Source organism: Eumetopias jubatus, unplaced genomic scaffold (genome assembly GCF_037043125.1).
Source record: "Eumetopias jubatus isolate StellerSeaLion01/CBP00866 unplaced genomic scaffold, mEumJub1_p1.0 scaffold_10, whole genome shotgun sequence".
Classification (NCBI taxonomy): Eukaryota; Metazoa; Chordata; class Mammalia; order Carnivora; family Otariidae; genus Eumetopias; species Eumetopias jubatus.
In genome coordinates, this window is record NW_028274816.1 from 13,240,909 (window position 1) to 13,267,150 (window position 26,242).

The window sequence follows — 26,242 nt, forward strand, 5'->3', positions numbered from 1 at the left end:
CTTTACTGAGTTCCGGACGAACTCAGCTTATTCTCATGATAGCTGTAGGAGACGCCTCAATTTATAGATGGAGAAACTGAGGCTCAGAGAGGTCAAGTCACTTCCTCATGGTTGCACAGCCAGTAAGGGGCAGTGGCAGAGATTTGAATTCATCCGGTGCAGAACTGCAGCCTCCTCTCCTCCAGATTAGACACACACCACACCTTTTCCTTCCCCTCACAGGAGCCGGGTTCCAGACCACTGAGCAGCTCAGGTGTTCATCCATTCATTCTTTCTCACATTCGTTCATTTAGCAAGTCACTTGACATTCCGGAGCTCAGGTTGGGTGCCAGACGCAGGCTGATGCTGTCTCCTACACCACCGGCCCATATCTGCCACACTCTCAAGGACTCTGCCCCGAGAACCCAAACTCCATTTATTACAAAAGACTGGGTTTATCACATTGTACTGTAAACAGCTCCACCTGACCCCCAAGGTTCAGAGAGGCAGCCTGGGTCGAGGCCCCCACAGCCCCCTTTGACATCCCCCTCGCCCCTGCACGAAGGTCCTGGGTGGATGGGGGTGCTGAGACTGGGCCTTGGAGTGGTCCCATGTTTATAAGACCAACTGGGTCCAAGGATCCCACGCACATATATAAAATATACACATATAATGTATACATAGGCCATGGCTTCCCCTCCGCAGGGTGTTGCTGGGGTGGGGCCACCGGCGCCCACCCTGGGAGAGGCAGGGAGCACGGGCAGCTTCATCGGTCTGAGCGGCCGGTCAGCCCGGGCACCCAGGGGCCTGCGGCCACAGGCCAGTCCTGTCCGGCCCTGGAAGCTCTAGGCCACCTGGATCTGCAGGTCCTCGTCTTCATCCAGGTCGCTGGCTCCGTCCCCGGCCTCCTCGGCGCCGAAGCGGGCGCTTCGGATCTTCCCAAAGAGGGGGGCGTTCTGCTGCTGCCTGCGGAGCCTGTGGGGCCGGGTGACAGGAGGGTCAGGGGCAGTCAGTCGATCACCGGTGCTGCAAGCAGCTCAGCCATTCCCTAGCACGTCCCTGCTGCCAGGCACCAGCTGGGGCCTTTCCCCTCTAGTACCTCATGTCACAGCATCCTCCCAGAGGCTGCTGAGATGTAGGAGGTGTTACTGTCACCCTCGTTTGACAGACAAGGAAACTGAGGCACAGAGCAGTCAAGTAATTTGTCCATCCCCCCAGACAGCAGGGAGTGAGGCTGGGCTCTGCTGTGGGCTGGGGCCGGAGAGGTGAAGCAGCCACTTAAGGTCACCCTGCTAGGATTCGAACCCACGCCAAGCTCCAAAGACCACAGAGAGAGAGTTTGGGGGTGGGGGGCCTGAGGTCCCCTATCCCCCACCATGGAAGTGAGAAAGGGCTCCGCCCTAGTTCTTTCCCACACTGAAATTCCTAAAGCCCAAATTTATGAGGGCTGCTGGAGGAAATGCCCATCCCCCAGCAGAGTGGCCGCCTTGGCTCCATCTTACTGGAAGGCATGAATTATTTACACAGCAGGGAGGGGGCCAGGCGGGGGCCTCCATTACTGGGCCGTGATTTAGTGAGCTGTCCCCGGAACATTAAAGCAGAAAAAGTTGGAAAATAAAACGAGGCGGCAATCCTGGGCAGCCCTGGCCTCCCCGCTGTTGGAAGGACTCGGGAGGTACAGCCTGACTGCCCATTTTGGAATGAATGTGGCTGAAGGACATGGCCAACTTTGCGGTAGAGCCCGAGGCTCGGCGGCCTCTGAGGGCTGTCCCCTCGGGGGTGTGTGTGTGTGTGTGTGTGTGTGTGTGTGTGTGTGTGTGTGTGTGTGTGTGTGTGTGTGTGTGTGTGTGTGTAGAGTAGGCAGCGCTGGTCAGACACAGAGTGTGTGTGTGTGTGTGTGTGTGTGTGTGTGTGTGTGTGTAGAGTGGGCAGCGCTGGTCAGACACAGAGTGTGACCTGGACTCACACCCGGGTGTGTGTGTGTGTGTGTGTGTGTGTGTGTGTGTGTGTGTGTGTGTGTAGAGTAGGCAGCGCTGGTCAGACACAGAGTGTGTGTGTGTGTGTGTGTGTGTGTGTGTGTGTGTGTGTGTGTGTGTGTGTAGAGTGGGCAGCGCTGGTCAGACACAGAGTGTGACCTGGACTCACACCCGGGCCCCCAGGCAGCATTTTATGGGCATCATCCCAGGCAGATGGGGAAACTGAGGCCAGGTTGGCCATGTCACACAGCTGTTAGGCCTGGCTCCCCGGCCCATATTCCCAGCACAGAAACTCAGCACACGGCAGTGCACAGTATATGCTCCGGAAATCGGGGCGCTGGTGGCCAGGGGGGCGATCCAGCCGGACCACCCACCAGATGTGTGGCTGTGGAGACCCTTACTCTGTTAGGCCTTACTTTCCTTGTCTGCCAGCTTCCCAGAGAAAAATAGCTTCCACTTCCCTTCTCTCATGGGAGAGGGATTCTTGGGGGGACCCAAATGTAAGTCCCCCCCCCACAGCCCCCAGCTGCTCCCCAGGGGGTAAGTAGCAACAGCACTTACGACGTGCCCCGCTGCTTTTACAAACTCACTGAATTCTCACAATAAGCAAGAGGCAAGACCTGTAACATCTCCATTTTACAGATGAGGAAATGGACACAGAGAGGTCAAGCGAGTGGCCCCAGACCACACGGACCACTTCCGCAGCTCGTCAGTGCAGATTCCCACCCACCGGGGGAGTCTGGCTGCAGAGCCTGCATCGCTCTATTCTCTGACATCAGAGGACACGAGTGAGGGCCTGGCACGGGCCTGACACAGGAAGTCAGCGCAGTGGTCCTGACGCCCCTGGCTGGTGGGGTGCGTGTGGAGTAAGGAGGGCCTTGGACTTGGCTCTCTGTCACCTTATGGGCCTAGGGAGGGTGCAGGGAGAGGGGGTACCGCAGAGTATTGGGATGGGGTGGTCAGGGGAGGGAGGGAGAGTGTGCTGGGTGGGTCCCCCGGAGACCCTGCAGTCCTCCGAAGGCTGCAGCTGACGGACTGGGCCTACCATCAGGGCTGGGGCTCCCCCGTGCATCCCTGCCTTCCCATCGCTCAGCTCCCAGCTGGCCCAGGGACCCTGGGGGCTGCTTATTCTTCCTGTCCATGACTCCCCAGACCCTTTGGCCCTGCCTACTGCCCCACCTTGGACCTGCGCTCTCTGGCCCCCCTTCCTTCCCTCTCACCACCCTCCCGCCGGCCAGCCAGTCCCACACAGATGACTCCAGGGCTCCCAGCTGGTCTCACTTCCTGCACTCCCCTTCCCTGGTTTCCTGGCCCTGACCCTTCCTGCCTGGACGGGACAGAATTCTGGCCCCAGGGGGCCCAGATCTCTTCCTTCGATGCCTTCCCCACTAGCCTGGGCTGGGGCTCCAACCTTGACTGGGAGGAAGTCTCTCCCTGCCCTGCTTCTGTGTCCGGCCAGGGAGTCCTCCCGACCAGGGCAGCACACCCACCTGGACTGCAGATGCTCCAGCTGCACTTGTAGGTTCTCGCTCTGTTCCGTCTGCTCGTCCAGCGACCGCTGCAGCTTCCGTGCCTGGTTGTGGGCCTCATCCAGCTGGCGGGGGAACAGGGCAAGAGCGTGAAGGTCACCTTGGGTCAGCCTGGCCGTCTACCCAGGACCAGCCCCTCCCGCCATTCCTCTGCCTTTCCCAAGAGCAGTCCTTGTCTGTTCTTTGAGGCCCAGACCAAGGCCCACCTCTTCCAAAGAAGCATGCCTTTGCCCCTCACCATTCCTGCTGCCCCTGCCTTCCAAATCCACATCTTCCAACACCCCAAGCCACTGATCCAGCCATCAACCTGCCTACCCGTCTCTCCCTATGGTTCTGTTCATCTGACCATTCATCTGTGGAATGATGTCTGCCCATGGAGATATCTACCTACCTACTTACCACTGCTTATTCTACTCAGCTACCCATTCACCCCATCTATCTGCTTCCACTCTCCCAGACACACCTATCATCCCATCTGTCCATCCTTCTGTCCTTCTCTCTGTCCATTCATCCTTCTACCCGCTGATCCAATTTAGTTTTCTAGCCATCTTTCCACTGTCCACACAGTCCTCTATTTTCCTGTGCATCTGTATAGTCATCTGTCATTCATCCACCCACCCACCCATCCAGTCATCTACCCATTCACCCATCCACCCAACCATCGACCCACCCATCTATCCATCCATCCACCCATCCAACCACCCACCCATCCACCTGTCCATCCACCCACCCAGCTACCAGTCTATCCACCCACCCACCCATCCATCCACCCATCCAGTCACCTACTCCTCCAGCCATCTATCCAGTCACCTATCAGACATCTCTTGTTACATTTCATCCATCCTCCGTCCCTCTCCCCCCCCTTCCCCATCCACCTGTCCCTCTATTCTCTCATCCATCTGTTAACCTATTCAGCTACTCATCCATCCTGCCATCCGTTCTCCTTCCCGCACACCTATCTACCGTCCACCAGACGCCCGCACACAGTGACACGGGAGGGCCCTGCAGCCCTGCTGCCACCCGCTGAGGCCTGAGGCTGTCCTGCGGGCCCCAGTGGGTGCTCACCTCATCCTCGGCCTGGGCCAGCTCTTTCTTGAGCTCCTCCACCCGCAGCCGCAGCTTCTTCACCTCTGCTTCGTGCTGCTCCACCCGCCGGTTGGCGTGTGCCAACTCGGCCACCTTCTCCTGAAACTGCTTCTTCAGCTTGCCGTGCACATGCTTCAGGTCGGCCAGCTCCTACGGGGGCGCGGGGGGGGTGGCGCTCAGGGTCACGGGGCGCCTGTCGGCTCCCTGCTTAGTGGCCGAAGTGGAACGTGGCCCACAGGGGATGCCCGTAGGAGCGGCTTCCGGGGCCGTCGCCACCTCCGTCCTTTGTTGTCACTTCAGGGGTCCCTCGCCCCCCTGTGGGCTGGAGCTGGACACACGGCGGGTGCTCCGCCCCGGCCCTGGCCATACCACCCGCTACCCTACCTTGTTCTTCTCGAAAAGTGCAGCCTGGCTGGCCCGCAGGTCACAGTCCAGGGCGCTGGCTGTCTGCCTCCGCCGGCGGGCCAGTGCCTCCTCCAGATCCCCGACCTGCGCCCGCAGCTTCTTGTTCTCCCGTTCCAGGCCCAGCTTCTCGGTCTCCAGCCGCTCACGGCGACCCCACTCGGCCGCGTTCTCCGCCTGCAGCCGCTCCATCTGCAACAGGGCAGGACGGGGTCAGGGCTCCAGGGGGAGGGCGGACAGGAGGACCTGAGCTGGATGCTCCCCCAACCCCTCAGAGCCATTTTTGGCTCCAGGAAGCAGATCCAGCTGCAGCAGCTATAATTAACCTGGGCTGATTTCATGGTGTGCAGGATGTGAGGGCGCTTCTGGTCTGTGTGTGGGAGAGAGGCCTGCTGCCCCCTGCAGACCAGAGCACCTTCCGGGTGTGGCTGGTCCTGCCTCAGTGCACAGACCTCCTTCTTGCCCTCTTTGGAGTGGTCGGCTGATGGAGGCCAGGCCCCTGCCTCCCTCCTCCCCACCTCCTCCCCCAGCCCCAAGCCCTCCCAGGTCCCACCGGTGGCCTCACCTCACCCCTCAGCTCCGCCATCTTCCTGTCCATGCTGGACCGCGCACCGAGTTCATCCTCCAGGTCTTCGGACATGCGACCCAGCTCGTCCTGGTGGGCCTCCTTCAGGATGCTGAGCTGCGGGACACAGTGCAGCCTGGTTCCTTGAGAACCAGCTGGGTATATCCTGGAACCGGCTCCGGGGGATGGGTGCTGGGGCAGGAGTGCTCAGCAAGGAGCCTGACGTGGAGTCCAGATGCGCCACTGGGTATCCAGAACAGAGCCTGGATCTGACTGCTGGTGCCGCTTCCGACATCTCACACCTCCTACCTCATGACCATCTAGCCTCCCAGTGTCCACTTGTGGCCCCTGGCACTCCACTTCCACGACAGTAGCCCAGAATGAGCTCTTTAAAAAGATAAGTCAATCATACCCCCATCCCTGGGTTCCTTGGGATAAGACCCGACCCCTTTCTATGGTTTCACAATATGGTTGGACCTTGCCCATCTCTCCTCTCTCCCCTTAGTTCACTATGCTCCAGGCTCGAGTCCTCAAACACACCAAGTTCCTGTCCACCGCTGGGCCTTTGCACATACGGTTCTACCACCACTCTTTCCAAGTTGTTTTACAGGATTGACTTTTTGTATTCTCAGGCCTTGGCCTACACGCCTCCTCCTGAGGAAGGCCTCTCTCTTCCTCCCTGACTACAAGAGGTGCCTCCTTTACTTTCCGTCCCACTCCCCATTAGAATGTGAGCTCGGGAGGACAGAGCTTGTTTGTCCACCTTTGTATCCCTATATGGCCTTGGCACTGGGTAGCCCTGTGAACTGACTGAATGCACTCAGCGGATCTGAACAGGGTCTGCATGTGGCTGCAGGCCTGGCCACATAGGGATCGCCTGGAGTGACGGTGGCATAGTGCAGATGCCTTGTCATACAGCAGGAAAACCAACAAACTGTCACTCTGTGCGATGACATGGGTGAGCTCAAATCCGTAACACTGAGGGAAAGAAGCCAGTTACAAAAGAGAATCTTTATGACTACCTGCTAAACTGAACATTCATGTTTTATTCACTTTTCTGCAAAGGATTCCATTTCATAATTTGGGAAGATTAAAAAGGCAGATTCCCGGGGCGCCTGGGTGGCTCAGTTGGTTAAGCGACTGCCTTCGGCTCAGGTCATGATCCTGGAGTCCCGGGATCGAGTCCCACATCAGGCTCCCTGCTCAGCAGGGAGTCTGCTTCTCCCTCTGACCCTCTTCCCTCTCATGCTCTCTATCTCTCGTTCTCTCTCTCTCAAATAAATAAAATCTTAAAAAAAAAAAAAAAAGGCAGATTCCCGGACCCATCCCCCAAAGATGCTGCTTCCGGGGAGGGGGGCTTTAGGATATTCCCTGAGAGATTCTACCATAAGACAGTCTTCATTGCTTCCAGGGCAGTTTCAAGCTCTGGCGTCCCAGGGTATCTTTGCACCTTCTGGAAATGCAGCAGGTCCAGCAGACTTTTTCTGGGTGGCCACGCCCCCTGGTGGCCACAGGGGCCGCCACACGAGGCAGTCGCGGCCACCCAGCAGGACCTCCGCCTGCCCTGAGTCCCCAAACAGCAGCAGTGGAATTCCCTCTCGGCCTGCTGGAGCCTCAGTTTTGTCCTTTATAAAATGGGGACCCCAGGGTCCAGCTTCGTTGACTGCCCTGAAGCGTCAGTGAGATGGAGAACACTCTAGGCCCCATGAATGCTATATCCCAACTCTTCCCCTTCAGTGTGGTCTATGAAGCCCGGTGAGGTCTGGCTCCCTTGGAACCTCATCTCTCACTTACTTTTACTTCCCTCCAGCCACACTGCCCTCTGCTTTCTGCACACTCTAGGCTTACTCTGGCCTCAGGACCTTTGCATGTGCTATGCCTTCCGCCAAGAACCCTGGCCCCATATCCTCTCAAAGACAGCTTCTTTAGGTCTTGCCTCAAATGGCACCTTCCGGGAGAGGCCATTTTTTTTCGAATTTTAATTTTATTTATCTACTTAACTGCTTTATTATTTTATTTTATTTATCTACTTAACTGCTTTATTATTTTATTTATTTTTTTAGAGATGCCATTCTTGACCCACCACCATTTCTCTTCTTCTGTCTGACTCCTTCAGAGCTTATGAATTTATCTGCCTGCTTACTGTTGGTACCCCCTGTGCCCCACCTCATAGCCCCCCCCCACCAAGGTGAGCTTCCAAAGACAGGGCCACTGCCTGCCCCAGCACTCAGAACAGCGGATGGAGCGTGGCCAGCATTTGATGAGGAATGACTGAACTCCCTCCCTCCTTTCTCCCACTCCCACTGCTGAAATTCAACAGTGTAATGCTGCTTCCTCTAGGAAGACTGCCGTCTCCAAGACTCACCTGCTTGAGCATCTCCTGCTTGGTCTTGTTCAGCTCCTCATACTTGATCTTCCACTGGCTCAGCTCCCCCTCCAGCTTCTCAATGTTCCTGCTCAGTGCCAGTTTATCCCTGAAGAGAGGAGGAGGAGAGGTAGACATGGGGGTGAGCCCACCAAGGCCCTCTGCTGAGAGTCCTCCTGTGCGGCCTGCACCTGGGGAGCCGGTGTCCGAAGTCCTTGCCTCGGCACTCAAGGCCCTGGCACCCCCACCCTGGGTTTGCATTCCTTTTGCAAAGAGCTCTACTCCCCACCCTCTGCACCACTGCAGGTGCCCAGCTCACAATGTGGGGAGGTGACCAGGACTCCAGGGCACTGGCCATGCCTGGTCAAGTGTCTCAGGCTCAACTGCACAATATGACCCCTGTTTCTGTTTTATGTACGGTTGTTTTGCCTGTAAGGCTTGGTTTGAACACATGGTTCTGGGGTCAGAAAAGCTAGAAAACACTGTCCACTGGGTCTCGGATGGAGGGGTCACCTCTCGTCGTCCTCACTGGGTGGGGGTGGGGGTCTCCCACGATCCCCACTCTGCATGCTGCTCCGTGCATGAGTGCGCTGCTGTGAGTAATGAGCGCGGGGCCTGGCCCCGGCACACAGTAGGTGCTCAACAAAGAGTTGTACTTATCCTCACTCTTCAGCATGCTGTGCCTCATGACCCCCTGCCGACCAGCCTCCCTCTCGGGGAGCCTGACATCTCCCGCCTCTAACATGGGCTTCTCAGGAGACAATACCGCCCTCTAGGGGGCATTTCTGGTAACCCTGCATGACCCGGTCACTCGGTGGGCAGGAACAAGGGGTGCCTATGTCCTGCACTGAAGGCCCAGGGCCATCCCGCCCTCCAGGAATGATCCCGCATCCCCTGTAATGCGTGCATGCCCTGTCAGACAGCCCCAGGTGTGCAAACCATCTGAGTGAGCCTAGCCCCTCACTCTGATTGACACATAAACAGAAAGTATCTTTTGTACTCACAGCGTCTCCCCAGGAACAGATCGCTGTATAAATGGAAAGAACGGGGCGCTATGCTTGGCTCAGAACTTTACCAAAGGCTGTTCCTCTCAGGAAATCCTGTCGCCACCTCGACGGCGCTTGTGTATCTGAGCTGCGTACCCCACACACCTGCACCTGCTGTTTTTGTAGCTGTCCTGGGAGGTGACTTAACTGAGCCCATCCACACAAAGACTGACTCAGAGTACGTGCTACGAAAGTATTGGCTGGGAGGGTTATCGCTTCCCTTCTTTGTAACGGCACCCGATTCTGATTACCTCTGCCCCTTGAACACCCTGGGTTTCAACGGCATGGATCCACTTACGCGCAAGTCGTTTTGATAAATACGGTACGGTATTGTATTTTCCTCCCTTTTTCTTAATGTTTTCTTTCCTCTAGCTTCCTTTATCGTAAGAATACAACACATAATACACAGAATGTGCAAAATATACGTTAATCGACTGTTTAGATTATCGGTAAGGCTCTGGTCAATGAATTAAGTTTTGGGGGATCAAACCTGGGGAGTCAGATTTTCAACTGCATGGGGGGGGGCATGTCAGTGCCCCTGACCCCCCTATTGTTCAAGGATCGACCGTACTTCGTTATTTCCTCTAGTGGAGCTGGGCCTGAGCATGTCCATGTCATAATACGTATGTTGTACTATATTTACATTTCTGCCTTATATTTCAGTTAGTGGAACAGGTTGCTATTTGTCCATCTTCCTTAAACAGAAATTTATGGTCTCACAGTTCTGGAGGCAGAAGTCCAAGACCAAGGTGTCATCAGGGTTGGCCCTGTCTGAGGCCCCTGAGAAGGAATCTGCCCCTTGCTTCTGGGAGTTTGCGGGCCATCTCTGGTTCTCCTTGACTTATAGAAGCATCCCCCTGAGCTCTGCCTTCATACTATCTATGTGTTTAATTTCTGGACAGAAAGGGAGTGTTACAAAATGTTCATTAGAATCAGGCCTGTGCCCTGATCAAGGTCACCAGCAACCTCCGCGCTCTAAATCCTCTGGTTAGCGCTTAGTCCTCTTCTTCCTTGACCAGGTGTTCACTCCCTCTTCTGTGAAACAGGTGCTCCTGGGTTCCCTGACCCTTCCCGGACCCCCTTCTCCTGTCTCCTCTGCCGCTGGGCTCTTCCTCTGACCTCTAAAGTCGGAGGGCCCCAGGGCTCCATCCTCTGACCTCCCTCACCCAGCTCACAGCTTTTGAAATCACTTATTCCTTGCTGACTCTTGCATTTTTACCTCCAGCCCACATCTGCCTTGTGAACTCCAGACTCATTCACATATGCAGCTGCCTCCCTGTCATCTCAAATTCAACTGGGCCAAACCCGATTCCCATCTGCAACCCCTCAACCTCCCTGACTCTCCTTCCCTGCTTGTACCTTTGCCCATGACACAGTCTCCCCACTAGCACATAAGCTCCACGAGGGGGTGGGGAGGGTTTGGGCTCATTTACGGCTATATCTTCACTGCCGAGCACAGGTCTGACCCAGAGCAAATGCATGAAACATGTTATTTGAATTAATAAAACAAAACTTGCATGGGGTGCCCCAGTTAGAACACACTGCTCTAGGGCGCCTGGGTGGCTCAGTTGGTTAAGCGACTGCCTTCGGCTCAGGTCATGATCCTGGAGTCCTGGGATTGAGTCCCGCATCGGGCTCCCTGCTCGGCAGGGAGTCTGCTTCTCCCTCTGACCCTCTTCCCTCTCGTGCTATCTCTCATTCTCTCTCTCTCAAATAAATAAATAAAAAAAATCTTAAAAAAAAAAAACACACTGCTCTAAAGTTCCAAGACTCAAGCCTAAATAGCGCCACGCACCTTCAGTGAGTCTCATGTTCCACGACACTGACTTTGTGTGATTCTGAGGGTGCCCTGGCGTGGCCTGACCCGCCCCCGGGGCCCTGCTTTCCTGCCGGGACTTACTCTCGCTCCTTGAGCAGCACCTTTTGGGACTCATCTAGCCGCAGCCGCAGGGCGGTCAACTTGGATGCATCCTCCTCGATGGTGGCCGTGTCCTCCCAGGGCAGCCGGCTGCGCTCCTGGCGGCCTGAGCTGCCCCGTGGGCCCCCAGGCCCCAGGCTGCGTGCCTCCCAGCAGCCCTCAGGCTCCTCTGGTCTGCTCTTCAGCAGGCTCTCCACTAGCTCCAGCTCCTGTAGGGACCAAGGTGGAGGATGGACCAGTGGCTGTTGAGCTCTCTCTTGGCTGACCTCATGGCCTTTCCCAGACCCTGGGTCTGGGATCGGCTTGGTGGGTAACCTTGGGCAAGTCACACAGCCCTCTGGGCCCCAATATCCTTTTCTGGAGCCTGCCTCTCCATCCCTGGAGAGGGAGAGACACCCCCTCTTCTGGGCCTCTCCCCTTCACCTCCTAGAACTGCACAGAGTCAGCCACTACAGTTCCCTGTATCCTAGAAGATTTCCCAGGGCAGGTGGTGAGCCTCCCTGTCATCGAAAGTATGCAAGCATATGGTGGGACACTGATGTGAATGGATGTAGAAGCAGGGACTCCCACAATGGATAAGAACTAGATTCCCCCAAAAGGAATTCCGGCTCTAAGATCCCATTCTTCAGGTGCAAACACTAAGGCACCAGGAGGTAAGTGACATAAAAGATGCACAGGAAGGCAGCCCCTGTGAGCAGAACCAGCTCCCAGACTGAAAGTAGTGAGAGACTATTAACTCAGTGCCTATCCCCTGAGCTTCCTATTCCCCTTTGCCCCTCCGGACTGCCCCTGCTGCACCCAAGGCCTGCCTCTGACCACAGACCTGAGACATCCATGGCGTCTGTCCCAGCCTGGCTTCCCCCGTGACCTTTCTAGAGGAGTCCAGGCCAGTTCCTTCCCTGTCTGGCCCTCAGTTTCCCTCTCTGGATGGGGACAGTGGCCCTGAGAACTACCTGTGGACAGAGATTCTACTCCTAATGTATCTCAGACTGTCTGGGTGGGGACCTCAAACGCCACCCGCTCCAAAGCCTTATTTCACAAATGGGGAAACAGGGAGGGAAGGGACTGGTTCTGGGTCACAGAACACAGAAGTGGCTGGGCTGGAGAAAAAAACTCAGACTGCAACCCCAAGGCTCCTGCCACGGTACCTGCTACCTCCTGGCGTGTGACTGACAACCACAGCAAGGACAGGGCAAGAATAGCACCACGAGGCTGGCTGACAGGGGCTGTCATTGTCTGTCTCAAACAGCAATGAAGGAACGCCACCTCCAAACACTAGGCAAGCTGGGGGATGTGGGGGCTTCAGCCCACCCTAGCCTAGAGGGGTGGCAGGAGCTGGGCAAGGGAGGGGAGAGGGCAACCAAGAATCTTAGCTGCAGGAGCTGGACCATCTGGGGATGGAGCTGGGAGGAACCTGAGCCTGGACTCTGCTCCTAGAAAGCCTGCTGGGTCGGGGGATGCTGCCCTCCACCCCCACCATTCACGCTCCAGCCATACTGATGATTACCATGGACTCTGGAGTTCACCTGGGTTCAACTACCCAGCACTCCAGTCGCCAGCTGGGAGACATTGGTACTTAATCTCCCTGTGCTTCAGTGTGCTCATCCACAAAGCAAACCCCTCTTGGGATTGTGAGAATTAACTAGATCCTGCATATGCAGAGCTTAGTGCTATCTGCAGGTGCCCACAGAATGATGGGAGCTGTCATTCCCGGCCTCTGGGCTTTTGCATGCCTAGAATGCCTGCCTGCACATTTCACAGAGAATTCCTCCATAACCTCCTAGTCTCCGCTGAAATGGGATCTCTTCCAGGAAAGCTTCTGTGAAGCCCCCATCTGCAAAGCCTGGTTCAGGGACCTTCTCTGTGCTCCTAGTGCCCTGACAACCTCCCACCTCTCAGCTTGGACTGATGCGGGTTATAAATGTTTACCCCCTACACACCCCCGCCCCCATTCAAGTTGAACGAATGAATAGATTCAGCTCTGCTGCTAACAGATGCCTACCAGGCACGAGCTTCGATCCCGCTTCTGCCCCAAAGGGACGATTTTAAGGTTCTGTTGACGGCTCAGGTGCGGGAGTGGAAGGACCACCAGATGCCAGGCCTCTCCGGGAGAATGCCGTCCTCAGGCCCCGCGGAGCAGAGGCCCACGCAGGAGAGCGAAACCTCCCAGGGGACCAAGCCCTTCCTATCCCCCTTTCTCAGTCCCGCCGCACCCCCTTCTGGACTCCAGCGCCAAGGGCCCTGCCCAGGAGCCCGCCTCCTCGCCACCCCCACAGCCCCAGCCGCGCCGCGCACCTGGCTGCCCTGGGGCACTTCGGACCCGACGTCGCGCACCGGCTCCTGCTCCCTGTCGGGCTCGGGCTCCGGCTCCGGCCCGTCGGGCGTGCGGTCGGCGGCCCCCCGGGCGCCCCGCAGCCGCGCCAGCTCGCGGCCCCGCGCCTCGCACTCGCCCTGCGCCTCCTGGCGTTCGCGCCGCGCGCCGGCCAGCTCCTTGGTGAGCGCGTCGAGGCGCTGGCGCAGCTGGCGCACCTCCTCGCGCGCGCGGTTGCGCTCGGCGCGCACCTTGCTCCACTTCTCGCGCCAGTTGGCCGTGCAGTCCGACCACCAGCGCATGGTCTTCTCCATCTGCGCCGCCCGCGCGCGCGCCTCCTCCAGCTCCCGCAGCCGCAGCTCCTCGCGGCTCTCCCAGTCCCCGTCGGCCAGCAGCGCGGGCGCCGGCGGCAGCGGCAGTGCGGGCGGCGGCCCCGGGGAGGGCGTGCCGCTGGGCGGCGTGGGCGGCAGCGAGTCGGCGGGCCCCATGCGCTCCGGCGACGGGCTGCCCAGGATGGTCAGGAGGCTGCCCTTGGACAGCTGCGGGGACTCGGCCAGCCGGGGGCTGGGCCCGTGGCTCATGGTGCGGCCGCGCGGGCGGGCCCTGGGTTCCAACTCGGGGCGGGACTCAGGGGCGGCACGGGGGATGTCCGGAGGACGCGATACCCCTGTGCATGCTGGCCACCGCTCCCCACCGCTCTTCCTGGGACCTGTGGGAGAACACAACCGTTAGTAGGCCGTGGTCCCCATCTGTCCATACCCATAAGCTCAGCCATGGGAAGGGCAAAACAAAGCGGGAACAGCATGGGCAAAAGCGGGAGGAGAGAAACGTCTGGCCCGGAAAAGCCCCAGTGAGGCTGTAGTGGTGAACGTGGGCCTGTAACTGCTTCCTCACTGGCCTCCAGACACCCTCCTGCAAGGTCCTTTCACCGTGCAGCCAAGGCAGCTGATCTGAAACCTTGATATGCTGTCCCTGACCTTCAAGTTCCATGTCACCCAGTGAATGACTTGTACTACTCCCCATCTCTACCCCAAGTGCAGCATGCTTGCACACTGACTGCCAGGACTGCCCTCCCTGCCTGTTCCTGCACTGGGCTAACTCTTCTCAGGCTTGAAACTTACCTGACTTACCTCCTCCTAGAAGTCCTCCAGGACCACCTCAGGCCCGGTGGCCCCCTCCCCCACCGCCTGTGTCTTCATTACTAGTGTAACCAATCTCACCTACCATTTATCTGTGTCGCTGCCTGCTCCCTGTCCTCACCCCAGGCTGTGAGTTTGCTGAGGACTGGGGCTGGCTCTTGGCCACTGTCTCCATCCCAGCATATGAAGCCAATGGCAATGACATTTGTGGAGGTCTGACTGCAGGCCAGGTGCCATGCCCAGGGTCTTAGGTGAACTATCTCATTTATTCTTCTCAATAGACTCCAGGGAAATGGCTCGCATTTACTCCAGAGGAAAGGGGAGGCTCAAAAAGGTTGAAGCCCAGATTTGATTCCAGGTACAGGGTAAGGTGAGGGTGAGGTGTGTGGTGAAGGCGACTCATGGTCTGGTGTTAGGATGGAAATAAGCCAGAGTCTAGATGGCGGGGGTGAGGCAGCGGTGAGAGGTCCCACTGCTGGGCTCTGCTATTCTGGGCCACAGCACTTTAAAAAGAAGTGAGAGGGCGCCTGGGTGGCTCAGTCGGTTAAGCGACTGCCTTCGGCTCAGGTCATGATCCTGGAGTCCCGGGATCGAGTCCTGCATCGGGCTCCCTGCTCAGCAGGGAGTCTGCTTCTCCCTCTGACCCTCCCCCCTCTCATGTGCGCTCTATCTCTCATTCTCTCTCTCTCAAATAAATAAATAAAATCTTTAAAAAAATAAAAAATAAAAAAGAAGTGAGACACATGTCCTTCTCTTCTCCGTCCCGAACCTGTCACCCTCTCTCTCCATGGTGGTCTTGCCCTGACCCCCTCCAGCAGCCCGTTGGGACGTCATGCCCCTCATGCTCTCCCTTCCCCATTCGGCTTAGCCTCTCCCACCGACCCTCCCCCCAGGCCCCTCTGCCCTGATGGGCAGCCCTTCCCCTGCTGTGCCCTGCTGCTGGGGCTCCCATCCGCTCCACAGCCAAGTGCCTCAACACCGGCTGCTCCCCACACCGCTCGGCCAGCCCTCTCTGTCCTCTCTCCACCCTCCTCCCACCCCTAACCCCTCACTCTCAGCAGGTGATCTCATGTCAGAGTTTCCAGGAAAAGGGAAGCCATCAGATGGGCATGCCCTCCAGGTCCTGCCCCCAGGCCTGCGGCCCGCTCCTCCCTGCCCCTAAGAGGCTGGAAGGGCTCTCCCTCTCTCCAGCCCAGGCTGTGCTCCAGAAGCCCCCTGCACCTCTATCACGGTGTTCCTCAGATAACTCAGACTCAGCCTCGTCAAACTGGAAACTCATCTTCTACTATTCCGTCCACAACCAGCTTCTCCTTCTGGATGCCCCCTCTGGGAGAAGAGCACTTCCTCACCCCTTCACGCTGTGGAGTACGTTCTAGAATCTGCTTTCTCCCCGCACCCATCCCCCACCCCTCGCCAACTCCAAGTCCTGTCCAGTCTGCTACACATCACAAGGAGCTAGCCGCCTTCCTCCTATGCTGCCACTAACCTGTCAAGGCCACCACCATCACCTCCCACCTGGGTGACCCTAGCCACTGTCTCCCTGTCCTGTCCCCCGGCAAGGGGAGAGGAGAGGGAGAAGCAGGCTTCCCGCTGAGCAGGCAGCCCGATGCGGGGCTCGATCCCAGGACCCCGGGATCATGACCCGAGCCGAAGGCAGACGCTTAACGACTGAACCACCCAGGCGTCCAAGCTGTGCCTTCTTCAAATCCATTTGGAACTGCAGCAGCCAGAGGGAGTTTTTTTAAAAAATGCCGTTGGGCTGGGGCGCCTGGGTGGCTCAGTTGGTTAAGCGACTGCCTTCGGCTCAGGTCATGATCCTGGGGTCCCGGGATCGAGTCCCGCATCGGGCTCCCTGCTCAGCAGGGAGTCTGCTTCTCCCTCTGACCCTCCCCCCTCTCATGTGCTCTCTCTCTCTCTCATTCTCTCTCTCTCAAATAAATAAGTAAAAATCTTAAAAAAAAAATGCCGTTGGGCGTCCGCCTTCGGCTCAGGTCATGATGATGCCAGGGTCCTGGGATCGAGCCCCACGTCAGGCTCGCTGCTCGGCGGGAAGCCTGCTTCTCCCTCTCCTACTCCCCCTGTTTATGTTCCCTCTCTCGCTGTGTCTCTCTCTGTCAAAAAATAAAAATGCCAACCGGATCACACCAGTGGCCACACCCTTTGTTGTCAGCAATAGCTGCAACCGCTGTCTAGTGTCAAGGCCAAGCTCATGCTCTCTAGGAGTCCAACTCCAAAACTTCTCCCGTCCCAAAAGGGGCTCCAGCCCCCTGATCCCACCACTTGTTTACTGTCCCCACCGCCCACCCCAGCCCGCTCTCCCCTTGCCTAGTGCCCGTTCCATGGCCCTACTCTCGCCCTGGCCAACGCCTTCGGTGCCTCAGCCCCTCTCCTGTCCTTTTCTCTCTGGGCAATGCCAACCCAGGGCACCTCCACTGCTCTGCCTATCTTGCCTCCCTGTCCCAGCGGGCACAGCTGGTTTTCCCACCACGTAGACGGGTGTCAGGACCGTTAGCGTCTCAGTGCGGCCCAGCGACCCTACTGCCTTTCTCTAGTCTGTTGGCTGTTTGTTAGTTGCCTCCACCAGGCATCAGTTCTAGGCTCAGCTCTGTCATGGACCTCATGTCTGCCACTGCCCCTTTCTGGGCCTCAGTTTCTCCACCTGTAGAAGTGGGATGGGGTAGGGGGTGAGGGAGACCAGTGCGTTTGATCAAGGGGTCCTTCAGATTCACGTGGACACTTGTTTAAAATGCAGTTCCTGGGCCCCCCTCCTCCCCTGCCCCGACTCATGGTCAGCAGGCGTGGGGCTGGGAATTTGCATTTTAATAGTCCAATTTGGGGACACTTGAGTATTTGGTGATGCCTTGTCACCACCCAGAGTTTCATACGTACAAACTTGTATGTCTCAACGCCAATAACACCCACAGAGACGAAGTTATACACCCAGACACGGCCACACGGAAGTAGGTTCCGTACACCACTAACTCCTTGGCAGGCTGCATGCCGTCTGACTCAATCTCCCCACCTGTGTGGTGAGGTGGCTGGCCCAGATACCATCTGCATTCACAGACATCTTTGCACGCCCATACCCATCTGCAGACACACAAGCAGCCCCACGCACATAAACACAGATACAAAGACACGGGCAGACACATGTACCCACAAACTGTGGGCACCTGACCCTCGGACGCACCCTCAGAGATGAACCATATGCACACACAGCTCTACGGATGCCCAGAGATGCTAACCTGGAGAGAGAGAGTCACAGATGCACCCGGAGACACATGCAGGCCTGCACACAGATGGATACAGAGACATGCAGATACTCATCCCTCAGACAAACACGGACATACACAAACACACACACGGGCACTCACACTCCTCCTCTCCCCATTTTCCTGGCCCAGCTCCACAAGGAGAAACTCTTGGAAAAGAAAAACAATGTGAGAGCCCGAGGGGGAGGGGAGGAGGCAGGAAATCCCAGTGTGCCAGTCGGGCGCCCGCCACAGCTGCGCTGGTTATGGGGAGTGGTGGGAAGGCCCCCGGGGCTCCGTCGGCTGGGCCCCTCTGGCCACCCCTAAACAGACAGGGTGGCAGGGAGGGGGCCCCTGCCATGTCCTCTCTGCCCCTGGGAGCCGCCAGGCCTGGCATGGAGCTCAGCGGGGTGGGGGCGGGCTCCTTCCAGGAATCTCCAGCCTGTCATGCAGGGGCAGGGCGGGCGCCACCCAGGCCCCTAATGGCTTCCAGGCGCCCACGCTAAAGGCAGGGGTGGGCTCCAGACTCAGCTCCTGTTGCCCTTCGCAGCGGCCTGGCCCAGGCCCTCCTGGGGGCTGGGGGAGGAGGAAGCGGAGCAAGGAGATAAGAGGAGCTCTGGACAGCCCTCCTGCCTTTCCTCTTGCAAGCCCAGGGTCCCCCGGAGGCTGTGTGTGCGCACGTGGGGGAAGGCGTGGGGGTCCCAAAGCTGGTTTTCTCGAGAAGCCCGCTCCCCAGCACACCAGGAACCCTGCACCCTGTGTAGACTCAGGGCAGCCAGACCCTGCCTAGCAACGCCTCCCCTCACCCCCCCCCCCCGCTCCCACCCCACTCACATGACATAGCCTTGGGGACACACACACATAGCCCTAGTAACGGTCACATTCACTGAGAGTCCTGCAACACAGAGGCTCAGCTCACAGTTACAGAGACAGGCTCTGGCTGCCTGGCCCGTCCCTTCCCCACCAGGCTCAGTGTCTTCTTCCCATAGGGTGTGTGTGTTTTGTATGTGGGGTGGCCTCCTGATTCCCCTAGGGTGCCACCACCCCCCTCAAAGAGCAGTTCGGGGAGGGACCAGCCACCACAGGCCCCAGAGAGCCTTCCCCACCCCACCCTCCCCTCTCCTGCCTCCCACCAGCCGGACGGGTCTATTCCTGCTCTAATCCTCAGGCTTTCTGCTCAGGCTGTTCCCCCAACTCGAAAGCCGCCCCCCCCCCCCCCCCGCCCCGGACTCTGAAATCCCCACCCGTCCTTCAAGTTCAGTTCTACCACCTCCAGGAAATGCCTTGATCTCCTCAGCCCCAACAGCTCCCCAGGGAGCATAGCCCTACAAACTGTCAGATCTGGCCAACTGCCCTCTCCTCTTGCAACGCACACTTCCCTGACCCAGATGGAACACTTGTGCCATCCGTGGCTTCTAGGACAGGCCTTGAATACAGGATTTGCTTAAAGCTGGCCGATGGGGTGGCCAGCAGCAAGGCTAAACCATGACCTCGCACCCCCTTAGTTGGGCAGTCCCCCCGCAGTGGGACTCAGATCTCCCGAACCCCAGTCCCACAGCCATCCTCATTGCCCCAGGCAGCTGCTGGCCCATTCTAGGACAGAAACTAGAATGTTTTGATCCCACACTTGCCTCAGGCAGGGCCCTCATCCACCTTGTCCACAGAAAGTGACCAGTGGCTCCTGCTGCTTATGGAACTGTTTAGAAAGTCTCTCCCTCTTTCTTTCCCCATCAGCAAACTCCTACACATCCTTCAAGACCCTCTTCTGGGAGGCCTTCTCTGACTTCACACACAGTATGTTACTGTTCCCAAAGCATTGGCACCTCCCTGTTCTTCAGCAGTAGTCACGAGGAAATCTTGGTCTCTCTGGCTGTTAGCACAGGGCCCAGCATACAGCAGATGCTGCATAAATGCTTTCTAGGCTGATGGATAGAAAATGGACAGTTAGGGGTTCCCTAGTGAAGGAGGAGGATTGAGCTATCCTAAGGATAAGGAGTCACTTTGTGGCCAGGCTCGGAAACAGGCAGGTGTCTGAAACTGTGGCTCAGGTCAAAGCCAGAGGTCATCTCATGGCCAGGTCAGGGATCAGTCCTCTTACCCGAGGTAGCCTAAGTGGTCCACAGGAGGACAACTTTGTGTTTTGTCCTTAGCGTGTTTAGATAACTCTCGATATCCAGCGAGAGACGTGAGCAATGCTGAAGCCTGGATGGGGGCCTTCTGAGGGGTTTGGGGGTTGCCTGTTGGCCCAACTCTTCCCTCAAACTCAGGACCCCCCTCCGTCCTTCCAGAACCTTTCAGGTGGCGCTCTGGAGCTGCCCATGGCCACAGGCCTGGCTGTGGGCAGGGAGCAGAGCCCAGCAGGAAACCGCAGAGGACAGCCTGATTGGATAAATGCAGGGTCCAAGGCTGGTCAGCCCACAAACTGCGGGCACCTGTCCCTCGGACGTGCTGCCTGGAGTCTGGCCCCTGGACCACCAGGAGAGGACTGAGAGCAGGGAGGGAGGTAAGCAGGGCCTGCAGGCTAGACCTGAGCCCCGGGGCAGGCACCTCTGGTCTGTCTCAGGTAACCCCATCTCAGACTGAGGAGCCACAAAGATGTCCCAGATCACATTTGGAACTCCATTCTTTATAATGGGCCAACTTGGGCCCAGAGGAGCAGCTACTTGCCCACATCCACACAGAACACCAGCAGCAAAGTGGGGGTGACCTGGGGGGGTGGGGCTGGAGTGCTGGGATTGGATGCCTCCCCTCCTGGGCTACGTCTACCTAAGGGCACGATGCCCCTGGGCACACTTACAAGATGGGGTCCAAAGGCATCAGGCCAAGTGGCCAGGCATAGATGGTATGAAGTGAGTGAGTGCCTTTCACGGGGACCAGCCGGCCTCTCAGCAACTCCTTCAACTATTCTCTCTGCTAGAAAGGACATCCCACCCGTCCCGGCTCTGCCACTGATAGATAGGCTGTGTGATTATCTGCAACTTTCTGCCCTGTCTGGGCCTGTTTCCTTGCCTGTACCATGGGGAGACGCACTAATAAGATTCCTAAAAGCTCTGCCCAACAAGTGGGCAGACCCTGTGTCAAGCTGAACCAACCCACACTTAAGATACAGAAGCAGGAGTCCGGGGCGGAGCACGGGCTTGCCAACTATCATCCACTGGCACCATCAGAACGGTGAGGCAACTGAGGCCCGCTCCATTCTCTTCGCACTGAACCATCGCTCTAACTTCCCCAACTCCTTCCAGAAATTCACTTTCTGCCCTCCCACGCCATGAGTCGCGTCGGCCCCCACTTCCTCGCCCCCTCCCCAGCCGCCCCGGTCCGGCAAAGACGCCCCGCTCCCTCTAGCGGCTGGCGGAGGGCAGAGGGGGCTCCCGACCCCGCGGTCCCGCCCACCTCGCCGCACGGCCCCCATTGGCGGCTACCTCGGGCGGGGGGCGGCGGCGCCGTGCTCCCATTGGCTCGTGCGCCCGTCCATCCCGCACTCGCCATGGTGACCACGTTGGGTCCCCCGGGAGAGTTCCAAATTCCGCCCCCGCCCGCCGCCCCCCTCCCGTCCGGTCCCGGCCCGCGGCATTCCGAAGGCGGCCCTGCCCTCCCCCCCCAACCCCAGCAGCCCCTCCACACCCGAGGTCCGGGACCCCGGGAGGTGGGGGGGGGACCCCGGGGAGGGGGCTAGGAAGTTCTGCTCGGAGTTTGGGGGTTGCTGCGGACGCTGCGCCCCACTCCTTCAGCACGCCCCCAACTTAACCCCTTCCCTCCCGCGGAAGGTTCGCCGTCTGGAGGGAGTTCCCGGGACGCAGTGGCTTGCCGCCCCCTGCACTGCCGCCCCCGCTCACCTCGGCCGGGGACCCGCGGGCTCCGGACGTCCGACCCGCCGCGGCTGGGCGGAGCGGGCACGGGGCTCGCTGCGGCCGCCGCCTGGAGGGCCGAGGGAGGGCCGCCGAGTCTCCTCCTCCCTCCCGGGGGGGAGGGGAGGGAGAGGAGACCGCGGGGCGGGGGCGGTGGGCCCCGGCCAGCGGCGGCCCCAGTGTGACCCGGGCCAGCCGAGTCGCTGGGGTGGGGGCACCAGGCTGACTGTGGGGCGAGGCGCGCGGGCCGGGGCGGAGGGCTCTGCTGGAGAGCGAGCGGGACCCAGCCGGAGGCCCCACCCCCGCTTGGGGCCGAGGGTGGGGGGGACGGAAGGCAGGGTCTGGGGGCCCCGCGGGGTTCGGCTTTCCCGCCTCAGGTTTCCCGAGCGCCAAGGACGCACTAGGCGCCCCGCAGCAGAAGGGGGCACCGCCTGTCCTGGGCTCAGCACGTGGGGCGCGCTGACCTAGTGTTCACTTTTGTTACCTGCATTCTTCCTAGTGCCAGCTCTGTGGCCGAGTGGCCGCGGAGCAGCGAGGCTCTGCCCTTCACCGGGCCTCAGTTTCCCCTTTGTACCACAAAAGGGTTCACCAGAGTAACCTCACGCGTGTCGAGAAGCGTGGTGGGGCCCTTGGCCCACCCGGCGGATATTTTCTCCGAAGTGCCTCGGTGCTTCCTGCCGGCGACAGGGCCAGGCCGGCGGTCCCCCCGCAATTACGGTAAAGGCGCTCTAGCGTGCGCCCCGCGGCTGTGGGGCTTCCTCCGCCCCGGGGAATAAGGTGTCTGCGGTTTGGGCGGGAGATGGGATCGGGCGCCTCACCATATCCTGTACCTGGAAGGCCACTGCAGTGAATCTTTTTTTCTTCTTCTCTTCTCTTCCCTTTTTTCTTTTTCTTTTTCTTTCTTTCTTTTTTTTTTTTTAAGTAGGCTCTACACCCACTGTGGGGCTTGAACTCAGGACCCTGGGATTAAGAGTCACACGATCCACCGCCTGAGACAGGGAGGCGCCCCTGCGGTGAATCTTTCTAAAAAGATAACGGAAACATCATAGAGATAGTGAGGGGATCAAGACCGCATTGGGACTTTGCCTTGAAAAGGAAACTAAAAGTGCTGAAGAAAAATTAGCTTTAGCTCATGATTAACACTTAGATTGTGATTGCAACGAGGCAGACGTTAGAATGAAGAATCGGCTCTTGACAGAAAGAGGGTCATTTTTGCAAATAAATTGGAGAGGGTCACAGGCAAGGGTCACTCTGAATCCTTTGTTAGTTAAGTAGTTCTCTCTGGAAGGACTGGGTCATTTCTAAGTGATGTTCTCTTCCTCTGTGGTCAGCTTCTGCTTCATTTTCTACTGTGTCACATCAACTTCATGAAACCCCACACTTTTTGCAAGATGTGCAGTTTTGCTTGTCAGTTCATTTGCTTCATATTTGCATGGTTAAACTCTGATGGCATCTGATGGAGGCAGATTTGGGTGGGGGTATGTGTTGTGGGAGAGGAAACTACTATGAATGTTGCAAGCCTGGTCTTTGCTTTCTGTATACCTTGGGCCTGGGAAAGACAGATATTGAGTACTCAGAGGACAGGGACTCCCCATTCTAAAGCTGAGAAAATGCTCCTGGGTTGGGGGGGGGGGTTTGCTTTTGGCTCAGACTTATCCAAAGTCCCCTGGCTGGTAAGGACAGGAATGGGCCAAGAGCCCCTGGTTCTTTCCCAGAGCTTCTGGAGGCAGCAGGAGGGCTGCAGAAGGTTGAGGAGGCTTAGTCAGCGGTGAACCTAAGCTCCAGTTAGGAAGTCGCAGTTGGGCCCTCTCTCTTAAGAAAGGGAGTCGTCCCAGGAATGTCCCTTGCAGCAGGTGGGGAGATCCCACCAGTCATGGAACCAAGATGGATACAGACCAGAGGCTTGGCAGTTCATAGGAATTATCTCAGTTTTCAGCCACCTCACCAGCTTATAGTGAGAACAGTGAGAATCAGAAGTCAAGTGACAGGCCCAGGGTCACAAAGCCAGAAGGTCTGAGAGCCCAGATCTGACTCAGTGTTACCACTGTCACCACTGTTCCTGAACCCACACGCCCAGACAGCCCACTGGCGTCAGTCAGCCTCCCGGCGGCCTCTGAAGTTGTTCCTTCCCCAGCTCAGCCCACTGGGGTTTTCGATGGAGGACTGGATTGGTATTTTCCACATTCCAACAGTTCTCTCTTGTACCCCTGCTGCCACTTTTTCCATCAACACCTAGCACGTTTCCTGTGCATCCTTTTCATGTTGTAGGATGTATGGGTATTTTAGGGTAAGTAGGAAATCGGCATTGATTTTCACAAATAGAAGAAAATAGAAAAAGTAAATCCTATGTAAACAAAACGCCACTGAGAACCAGCTAGAAACTTGCTCTTTGTTGAATAGGGACATGATTGTACACCTTTCACAAGAGCCAAAAGGTAAAAGCCACCCGAGTGTCTGTTATGGGACAAATGGATAAATGATATTGGTCTATCTATACACTCAAAGGAATATTATTCAGCCTTAAAAAGGAAGGAAAGGCTGATCCATGCGAAGTGAAATAAGCCAGTCACAGAAGGACAAATATTGGATGATTCCACTTCAAATTCACAGAGACAGAATAGAATGGTGGCTGCCAGGGGCTGCTGGGAGGGGGTGGAGGGAGGGAAGTTGCTACTTAATGGGGACAGAGTTTCTGCTTGGGAAGATGGAAAAGTTCTGGAGGTGGATGATGGTGATGCCTGCATGGCAATGTGAATGTACTTAAGGCCACTGAACTGTACGCTTAAAAAATGGTTAAAATGGTAAATTTTATGTGTATTTTGCCACAATGAAAATATAATTAAAAATCAGTTACCTAGTTTTCTTCGTCCAATAAAAGGTTGAAGAATGAAAAAATAAGGACACAGGGCAGTGGGAGAGAGGAGTTAGAGAAAATTTAGCTCTAAATGGAGGCTTCTCCTGAATGCAACCAGGACTGAAAAACACTGAAAAGTAAATGAGTTTTGGGGGCACCGGGGTGGCTCAGTCAGTTAAGCGTCTGCCATCGGCTCAGGCCATGATCCCGGGGTCCTGGGATCGAGCCCCACATCGGGCTCCCTGCTCCGCGGGAAGCCTGCTTCTTCCTCTCCCACTCCCCCTGCTTGTGTTCCCTCTCTCCTGTGTCTGTCAAATAAATAAATAAAATCTTTAAAAAAACATGAGTTTTTCATCGTGCGACTCAGTTTATGGCATGTCCTGTTAGGGGTCCTCCTTACTGTCCTCTCGCAGATCACAGGGTGAATAGCCCCTATGGAGAGGGACATCCCTGGGGATGGTGTGCAGCTCTCCCAGAGTGGGGGGTGGAAGGTGGCCTGCTGCCCTCCTCCCTGCCTGGGGGTGCTGAAAAAGGGACTGGCATGTTCCTAAAGCTGAAGCATCTGGAATGTTTTATAGGGGAGTTAGAGACAGCAGCCTTCTCAGGGGACCCGGGACCGGTGGCACATGTGTGTGTCACAGCTGGGACAGAGCAGGGAGGTGGGTGTGACTATGGCAAGCTCATCTGGAACTGGGTCGATGCAGAAGCTGGATGGGGCTAGACCATGAAGTCAATGAAGGAATAGGGAGCTACTGGTGGCTTTTGAGCTGGGGAGTGTCTTGGCTGTGATGTCCAGGGTCTGGAGAGCAGGGTGAGGTAGAACCAGCACTCCACCAAGGGCAAGATATAGAGAGGACAGCACAGATCCCGGGGTGGAAAATAGAGGGGCATCAGGGTGAGCGGGTCCTCCTTCTGGACCCTGAAAGCAGCTGCCTGGGTTCACAAACAGCATGAGGAAGAAGACTACTGATGTTCTAACTGCAGACGTGGCTAGGAGACCTCAGAAGGAAGGGCTTGGAGGTCATGGTCTGGGTCATGGCCACAGAAAAGCAAAGTTCAGAGAAAGGCAAGGGCTTGCCCAAGTCATCCAGCAGGAGTGTGGCCGAGGGGTCGGGTCACAGGTGCCTAGGTGTCCCTGCACGGACATTATGTTACCGCTGCAGTGGCGGGCCTGGAGGCGTGGGTCTGTGCTCCCCCCAAATCTCGCTGCCCTCTGAGGCACAGCTCTCTTCCCCTTCCCACAGAGGCCTGAGGGAGCTACCACCTGTGGGTTGTGCGTGGGTCGGCACTGGAAGCGCCTTGGGGTGGGGGAGAGGGGAGAGAGAGACGCTGCGGGGACCTGCCGGCTTTCTCCGCTTTGCTGCATCCCCATCTCACCCCAGGGGTAGGAAAGTACATTACTGACTTGGACTTTTCCCAGGGAGTTTGGCTGAGCGCGAGAGAGCAGCACCCTGCCTCCCGCCAATGCAGAGACACTCCCCCTTCCTCTCAGAGTTGTGCAGGGGAAGTAGCTGCAGCGGGAGAGGCCGACCAGCCCTCCAGCCGCAGCCTGGCCACATCCCTGAGCTCTCTGTTCCCAGCGAGACCTTTCCGCAGCTGTGGAACACACTTCTGGGGACTTTGCAGTGTTACCTCTCGGAAGCGCCGCGCTACCCCGTGGGGTGGGGCTGTCTTAGCTCCGTTTTAGAGGGGAAACTGAGGTTCAGAGAGTTTCAGTCACTTACCCAAAGCCCCCCAGCCAGTAAATGGCAGGTCTGGTATTTGAGGCCAGGCAGTCGGACCTGGCCCTTTGCCTGAGGTCGTGGTCATCTCAGTCTCATTGATTGTTAGGTCAGGCGGGGCGCCGTCTCTTTTGTCTGGAGGTGGGGAAACTGAGGCCGAAGAGGCGCAGAGCGGAGGTGGGTCTTGAAACCTTGCCGGGAGCCACAAGCACCAGCCCTCCCTCCTCTCCCCACTGACACCAAGTACCTCTT

General features: G+C 57.5%; 1 protein-coding gene across 3 annotated transcripts; it reads right to left on the reverse strand.

Annotated features, from left to right (window-relative positions):
• Window positions 1-400: 400 nt before the first annotated feature.
• CCDC102A (coiled-coil domain containing 102A) lies at window positions 401-26,216 on the reverse strand. 3 transcript variants are annotated; one of them, XM_028093738.2, is made up of 9 exons: window positions 25,994-26,216; window positions 13,162-13,886; window positions 10,849-11,075; window positions 7,903-8,011; window positions 5,538-5,654; window positions 4,955-5,164; window positions 4,550-4,720; window positions 3,446-3,549; window positions 401-954 (listed from the first exon to the last, which is right to left on the reverse strand). In XM_028093738.2, the coding sequence occupies exons 1-9, from the start codon at window positions 26,076-26,078 to the stop codon at window positions 825-827; spliced, it is 1,878 nt and encodes a 625-aa protein (XP_027949539.1). In that variant the 5' UTR covers window positions 26,079-26,216; the 3' UTR covers window positions 401-824. The 3 variants fall into 3 exon arrangements, with proteins under 3 accessions (XP_027949539.1, XP_027949555.1, XP_027949549.1); XM_028093754.2 differs by lacking the exon at window positions 25,994-26,216 and adding an exon at window positions 21,900-22,080; XM_028093748.2 differs by lacking the exon at window positions 25,994-26,216 and adding an exon at window positions 21,404-21,474.
• Window positions 26,217-26,242: the final 26 nt, after the last annotated feature.